General features: G+C 43.1%; 1 gene segment (V, D, J or C); it reads left to right on the plus strand.

Annotated features, from left to right (window-relative positions):
- Window positions 1-270: 270 nt before the first annotated feature.
- The window catches only part of LOC101561254, an 18,515-nt gene continuing 10,768 nt past the window's right edge, over window positions 271-8,017 (plus strand). Inside the window, 3 exon segments of the V gene segment in view lie at window positions 271-348; window positions 434-737; window positions 4,752-4,758. Of these exon segments, the coding sequence occupies window positions 303-348; window positions 434-737; window positions 4,752-4,758 (357 nt within the window).

The following is an 8,017-nucleotide window of genomic DNA, read 5'->3' on the forward strand; positions in this document are numbered from 1 at the left end:
CCTTCCTGTGGTGGCTTCATTTTCAGTGAGGAGAGATATGCATGCTCCAGTTGTAAGGGGTGTCAGGAGAACATTTCCTCAGACAAGATAAGTGCATGATACCATGATCTCACTGTCACATGCGCCGTGTAAAATCTCTCACAACTTCCAGGTTGGAGCAGATCTATAGGTAAGAATTTTCATGCCTAATGAACATGCAAATAATCAGAGATGGCATAGGTAAATAGGGGTGGTCTGTGTACCAGAGCACTCTGCAATTATCTCTGGTTTCTGTAGAATCCCCCAGAGCACCACTGCACAACATGGACTGGACCTGGAGAATCCTCTTCTTGGTGACAGTTGTGAAAAGTAAGGTGATCCCTAGTCTTAGTCCTGAGGAAAAGACCAGATCTGTCAGGGGTCACTGCCTCCAACTTCTGTCTTCTCTCCTCAGGTACCCAGGGCCAGGTGCAGCTCGTGCAGTCTGGGGCTGAGCTGAGGACACCTGGGGCCGCAGTGAAGGTCTCTTGCAAGGCTTCTGGATACACCTTCACCAGTTACAACATGTATTGGGTGCGACAGATTCCCGGAGAAGGGCTAGAGTGGATTGGATATATCAACCCTTGGAATGGCAATACTAATTATGCTCAGAAGTTCCAGGGCAAGGCCACCCTCACTGCTGACACATCTTCCAGCACAGCCTACATGGAGCTGAGCAGCTTGAAGTCTGAGGACACGGCCGTGTATTACTGTGCAAGAGACACAGTGTGATAACCACATCCTGCAAGTGTCAGAAACTCAGAGGGAAGAACAGCTGCCTAGATGATGAAATGAGAGAGATGATGAGTCTAAAGATGTGATAAGGAAGTTGGTTATGAACTTGAGGAAATGAAAGACAAAAGTAGGTTTGCATCCTAATTGAACGGGTTTATTGTGGATTGTTCGCTTCAGCTGACCTTTGCAGTGCTTGGTGTCTGATGGGCTCCAAAGCCTTATGCTGTTATGGTCATGGCATTGTGCAGGTGGCTAAAATTACATTTGGCGATTTGCTTACAGTCTAATGCTGGGATTTTGGTTCTGAAATTTACAGCAGCCCTAGGTTGCGAAGCTTGCATACAATAGAAAGGGATGTTAGTGTCAACACCTCCTCTCTTGGTGTTGTTTTTGGTGTTTTCTGTCACCAAGAAATCTCATACTTGGCCTTTGCTACCTTGAGCTGTCAAATATGAACTGTAACCTCTAAAATCTGTGAGGCAAATAAACCTTTCATTCTTTAGCTTTGGTTGTCAGGTGTTTCTCCTAACAATGAGAAACTGAAAAGCACAACCCCCACGTAAATACAAAGAAGAAAGAAATCTCTAACAATAAGCCTAAAAGAAGCAGCTCCTGGAATGTATTTGTGAGCACACAAACAAAGTTGTCTCAGTTGACAAACTGCATTTGATCCATGATTCTGGGAAAGATTTTCTTATTCCTGTTCATGTGGGGGAAGATCACCACTGTCATGTATTACCCAATGTGGCGTTTATCAGTAGATGCAACTTTTTGTAGGATGCATATGTTTTGAACTGAGCTTATTGGAAGCAGAGGAATTCATCAATTTTGATGATACAGAATTGCAGAACAATTGAACAAATATCTAAGACAAAGTTTCACAATCACAAGACATTGGTCTCTTTACTTAATAAATTTTACCAGAATGTTGCTGACATGTCTATTTAACAAAACTTACTAGTCAGGAATCTTTATATTCACATCTAAATTTGATTACAAAGCAGAGAGATTTCCCAGGAAGCTGTTTTCCCCTCGCATGTATAATCTGCCCCCTACCAGCACCCTGTGCTACAGTCCCTCTTTGTCTGAGTGATAGGACCCACAGTGAAACGCAATCATCTCCCATAGTCACAGCATTAACACTGATTTATTCGTTATGCTGTGTATCCTGTGGATTGGGATAAAGATTTAATGACATGTTTTCACTACAGGATTAGTGCATGTCCAGATTATTTAGGTGATCACCAGGAGCAACTCTGTAGTACCTTGGGGAAGTAGGTGACTATTCAGATAGGCAGAAGATGGGGCCCTGACAGAAGAGTGTGAACGCAGAGCACCTGGGAGGAGTCCAGTGGGCCAGACTGGCAGTTGAGTGCTTTCCTGTGAAATCTCCTGGGGCCTCCACTACACGGTTGACTAACACTGATAGTTCAAATTCTTGTTTTGTAGTAGTCCTCTTAAATGTCCCAACTAAGTCTACAAGCAATCTTTATCCCCAGAGGAGAGCTGCAGGAGATGAAGCTGATGGAAGCACCCTCAGAGGTGCAAGAGAATGTTAGGCACAGATCAGTTTTGTGAACACCTCTTGTTCTTCTATCCATTACAATCTTCACATCCACAAGAAATTCCCACTTAGCCTCACAGTCAAAGGACCATTTTCTATTCCCCTTGGCAGAGAATAATGGTCTTACTGCTATTAAAAGTGGAAGAATTTTGTTTGGTTCATGTTTGTTTCTAAGCATTTCTGAATGATGTATATAATGTAGAATAATTTAACAATGTATTTGTTATTTTGCCATTTTATTTAAAAACATTAGTAAATTTTAAATGGTTTCAAACTTCAAAGTAACACTCAACAATGTGAATTCTCAGATGCTCAAACAGCTGTAGCAACAGATATAGTATAACACATATCACTTTAATTATCATGCTACATTTACATGATAATGACCATGTTAAGATGAGTATTTTTCCTTTATAGAAAAAGATACTGATAATATCCCCAGTAAAGCAATGCTTTCAGGATTCATTATGACATGTGATTTAAACCTCATTTATGCCACACTTACTAGGATCACTTGACAGGAATTATCTAAAAGTACATTTCATGAACTCTGGGTAGTTGTTGCCATAGCCTTTTGGTTTTTCTGCAAACACTACTGGGGCAAGAGGGGCTTTTTTTTCAGTACTGGGGATTGAGCTCAGGACTCTGAGCTTACTGATTTCCAAGTAGTTCATTTATGTGTCAGGTGCAGATCTGACTGTCTAATGCATGTCCTTATCAGGAAAAACACTCCGCTCAACAGCCTACATTAACCTCTTGCCTTCTTCAGTTATTGCATAGAAGTCTCAGCATATATACAATTATTTCATAATTTCTCCTAATGAATAGAAACACATTACAGTGATATTTATTAATGTGGCCTGCAGTAAACACCATTTTTAATGAGAAAAATGTGTAATGTAATGTGTGAGATATGGCTTTCTATGCATACTGTAGAGTACCCAGTGTAATCCACTCCTGTAATGACGGTCTTTACTCAAACATCCTTCCCCATTGTTAAGGGTTTTGTGTCTTTTATATAATCCTCAAATGGAAATACAGATTAATGCTGAAGACATACACTAAAAAAAAATCTTCAAGCAAAACCATTAGGGATGCAAAGCTTTCAGTTCAGAATCTAGAGAGCAGTCACACATGGGTGTCACCTCTGTAAATACCAGAAAGAGCTCCATCCTGCCCATAGAGGATCTGTGGAGGTGAACAGCAAGCCCCAGAGTTCCAGCCCTGTCGGGGGAAGGATATCACATCTGCTCTCACAGCTATGCTCAGGACAGGGCAGGATCTCCCCTCCTCCTGGCTCTGTAGGACAAGCAGGGAAGCTCGCTCAGGTTCTGAGCAGTTTTCAAAGGAGAATCAGTAGAGATTTCCCATCACCACATGACACACACCCTGTGTGGTCTTCGATACATGGTCAAAGACCCTAGCATCCATTATTGCCCCTATTTTACCCTGAAACGGATATGGATGTGATAATGGGATTCATCCTCACGTGCTTCTGGAAATGTCCATCCAAGATGAATCATGGGGATTTCCTTAAATAAGGTGAGATCTGACCATTTTGCTCTAGTTCAGAAGTTATGGGACTCTTAAGAGTGAATGTCTTGCTTGAAGAATGTTACATGTGATAAATGGTGTCAAACATATTTCAACTTTCTGTAGTGGGAGAAAAATGTCTTCATTAATTGTTTCATTAATGCTCATCATGCTAATGTGTGAATATGAATATAGGAATGAAATAAACAGAAAAAGAACAGGCGTCTGGAAAACAGATTCTAAGGATGATTGACAAGGGAAGAGTGGAAATACAGTCTCGTGATACTTGTAACTGTCCATATCTCCTGCAATTGTAGGACGGAAAAAGACATTCACAAGGTCAAAGCTAGTGCAAACCACAAAGTGAGTTGTTCTTGCTCTAAAAACAAGCTAAACATCAGCAAAGAAATGGTTGATTGAGGCAGAGTGTCCCACACCTATAACCCGGATACTTACTGGGGGAAGCAGGAGGATCACTGTGCATTTGTGCCAGCATAAAACCAATCAACAAAATAAGCATGGCGATAAAGTACTTTGAAAGTGTGTAGAAGCGGGTTTGGAGAGATGGCTCAGTAGAATAAACACTTCCCTAGCAAGTGCAAGGGTCTGAGTTTAATCCCCAGTTCCATCAAAAAAAGAAAGAAAGAAAGAAAGAAAGAAAGAAAGAAAGAAAGAAAGAAAGAAAGAAAGAAAGAAAGAAAGAAAGAAAAGAAAAGAAAGTTTGTAGAAGATTTGAATAATTCGGTCATTATTATCTTCCGTATGATGTTAGTAATGCATAATTATTCACAAAGTCATCAATCATAAAGTAAGTATTTTGACTTTTAGAATGACATTCAGAGAGCAGTAAGAGAAGCTTAACCTAGAAAGGTGCTCAGCACACAGGAGCTGCACAGCATCATCGAGGGTAACACATGGGTTTCTTGTGTTCCTCAGGGATTAGAAACATCTCTTTGACATAAGTGCAGGAAACATATTTTCACATCCAGTTTCTTCTGGGTCTGATACACAATTTTTACAGCAGGAGGCAGGTGGATATCTGAAGTTCATTGAAAGTAGCAGTGAAGCAAGGTCTCAGCCAGCACATCTGGCCTCTGTGAGGAGGGGTCATGGAAAGAAAGTGGGAGCTGTGCTCACTGCTGTCCTGAGAAAGCAGCAGTGACAGCCTGGATGGGAGGCAAACAGTGGGGCTGGAACTCAGGCATGGGGAAGGGGCATCAGGTAGGCAGAACTTGGAGCAGGAAGATGTACTCATCCTCTGCCCTGTTCCTACCATTCCTCTGAAATGTACATTCCACTGGTCACAGAGACAAACAGAACACTAGGGAAAAAGGTTCCCTCAGTAGCATAAAAGGACCAGAAGCATCATGACCTATACTTCTCCATCATTTAGAGGAGTTGTTTTGTTCTTACTGGGTAACAACTCCAGGATCTTCACCTTGCATGGCCAGAGCTCACACCACTGAGCTATATCCCTGATCCTTCTCCATCATTTAAGAAGGAAACTCCCCAGGAACACATTTAACCTTCAACTGTAGCTTCAACTTCCTTTCTTCTTCTCTCATAACTCAGAGCTCTGTCTTCCAAAAGTGTCTCAGGTAAGGCTGTGGTATCTCTGAGAAGATGCAACTTCTGGATCTTACCCTGTGACTGATGGTAGGTCTACAAAGTGAGTGTTGGACACGGGTCCACAGGAAGGACAGTAAAGCAGGTGAATAACAACAGTTCCTTGTCCCCAGGTGTCCTGCGCCACGTGCAGCTACAGGAGTCTGGACCTGGACTGGTGAAGCCCTCACAGACCATGTCCCTCACCTGCTCTTTCTCTGGGTTCTCCATCACAAGCAGTGGTCACTGGCATTGGATCTGTCAGCCCCAAGATAATAGGCTGGAGTGGATGGGGGACTTAAATTACAATGGTGGCACTAGGTAGCCTGGCTCTCAAAAGCCACATCTCCATCTCCAGAGACACATCCATGAACCAGTTTTCGCTGCAGCTGAACTCTATGATCGGAGATGGCACAGCCATGTACTACAGTATAGAAAGCACAGTAAGCAGATGTGAGACACAAACCTCCCTCTGGGGTGCTCAGGACTGACAGCAGGTGCTCAGCACACACTGCAGTAGGTATCTGACTTCATGGTGGCCAGAAATGGAGAGAATCCCAGAGCATTTTCCTCACTTGATTACCACCTCCACCTGTAGTATCAGCCACAGAGATTCCAAGGAACATTTTTTTTCTTTTACTCTGGTCACACATGTTTTCATAGTGAGGCTTCTCTCAGCTTTCTTTACTGTCTCAATAAATTTGGCACAGAAATTTCTTTTCAATACAATTATTTTTCACCTCTGCTGACTGCATGGTTTTATTACTGCTTTATGTGTAGGAATATTAGCTGTAGAAATGATTTTTCGTGATCACAGCATTCCTGCACTCTACTATCAGATACTTTTCCAGGGTTTCTCATCCTGGAGGGCTCTTCCCAATTCTGGGTGAGGCAAAGCATTTTATTCTGCCGAATTGGAAAGCATACTGAACTTTAATCAGGGTGTTCACACATTATTGGAGCTGTGCAATTCTGCAACGCTAACGACGTTGGGTAAAGCCTTGGCCTGTACGTGCTGATTCCCCTGTGGTGGGGCTTCTCCTGTCATCTAATTCTTTGACACTATGAGTGCTGTCACACATTTTAAAATTTCAGTACTGCAGTTTAGTTATTATGAAATGGTTGTAAGATCTTTCCCATTCCAGATCTTCTGCTCTAGTCAGACTTAGGGAGTGCTCTCAGGGAGGTGGGGATGCAGCTCACAGAGAGACAGGTTCCAGGGACAGGATGTGGACACATGGAGTCCTGACTCAGCCCCTTCTGGTTCTGTCTTCTGCTAGCCTCACTCCACTTGCCGCACACTCAGTGGACTGAAGGTACAGGTCGGTGTTTAGCAGCAACCTTGTGAGATCTGAGCACACAAGACACTGTCATTTTTCCCCACATTCTAATCCTGGGTTTGTTCAAATCCTTTACTGTACACAACAAAGTACAAACACAACCTTATCTAACATACTACAGAGTTACAAAGCTCAAATTTTATAGCACTGACTGTAAAATAAAATCAAATAAGCAATGTATACATTGCCAAGATAACCTGCAAGACCACCATTGAATAGCAGGTGAAATGAGGATGCAGGCTCATGATGATCTGCAAAGCTGGCTCTCAAGCTACTCATCAACATTTCAGAGTAAAGAAGACAAATGGGAAGTGATGTAAGTGAGAATATGAAAAGACAGAACCATTTATGACAGCTGATGGGGGGATTTTCTCACTCTAGATATTTGACCCTCGATGCTGGAGTACTGAAGCAGGAATCAAAGGGTCAGGCCTAATGGAAATGGGGTATTGGTCCCCAAGGTACAATCAGACTGCAAACAGTTCCCAAATCATCTGGAAAGGTTGGGGCACTCTGCCCCCTGGAGACTTGCTCATTCCTACAGGCTCTGCCACTGAACAGACTCTCAGAAGATGAATGAGAATGGGTGAACTTCCTAGTCAGAAAACTGTTGAGTGCCTTTATGGACACAAGACTAAATCAATGCCCTTCTGCCACTACAACCTGCCTTAAGACCAAATGTTTCCACTGATGTCTTTGAAGTCTGCCTGAGTTAGGGAACCTCTTCTACTGCTCCACTTTACTCTAGACAAGTAAGAAAACTGGGCTGAGTGAGGTATAAGTTACAGGGATGTGCTTCGTATCAAGAAGAATTGGAGCTAGCATGGTTCCTGTGGCTGCGGTGACCAGGAGAATGGGACCACCTGTGTACAGGGGACCTGCGTCTTGGGGAGCGTGACCTGCTCATCTGTGGGCATGACCTGTGCCACATGGGAGGTGGTGGCAGCATTCCCCTGCGAGGGCTGAATCGCTGGGGTTGTGGCCAGTGCCAGTGAGCCAGCAGAGCAGGAGCAGTGATCTCCTGACCCTCAATTTGTCCTCCATCCATGTGCTTCAGTGTTTTCTCAGCTTCATCTGGATTCTCAAACTCCACATATGCATAGTCTTCGGATAGATGAGGATGCATCCTTTCTACAGGCATGTCAGTCATTTTAATCTTCCCATAGGTGGAAAATACCTCCATGATGTGGTCCGTGGTCACATTCCTGGTAAGCCTCCCAAT

This window comes from Octodon degus, unplaced genomic scaffold, assembly GCF_000260255.1.
Source record: "Octodon degus isolate 3935 unplaced genomic scaffold, OctDeg1.0 scaffold00284, whole genome shotgun sequence".
Lineage (NCBI taxonomy): Eukaryota > Metazoa > Chordata > Mammalia > Rodentia > Octodontidae > Octodon > Octodon degus.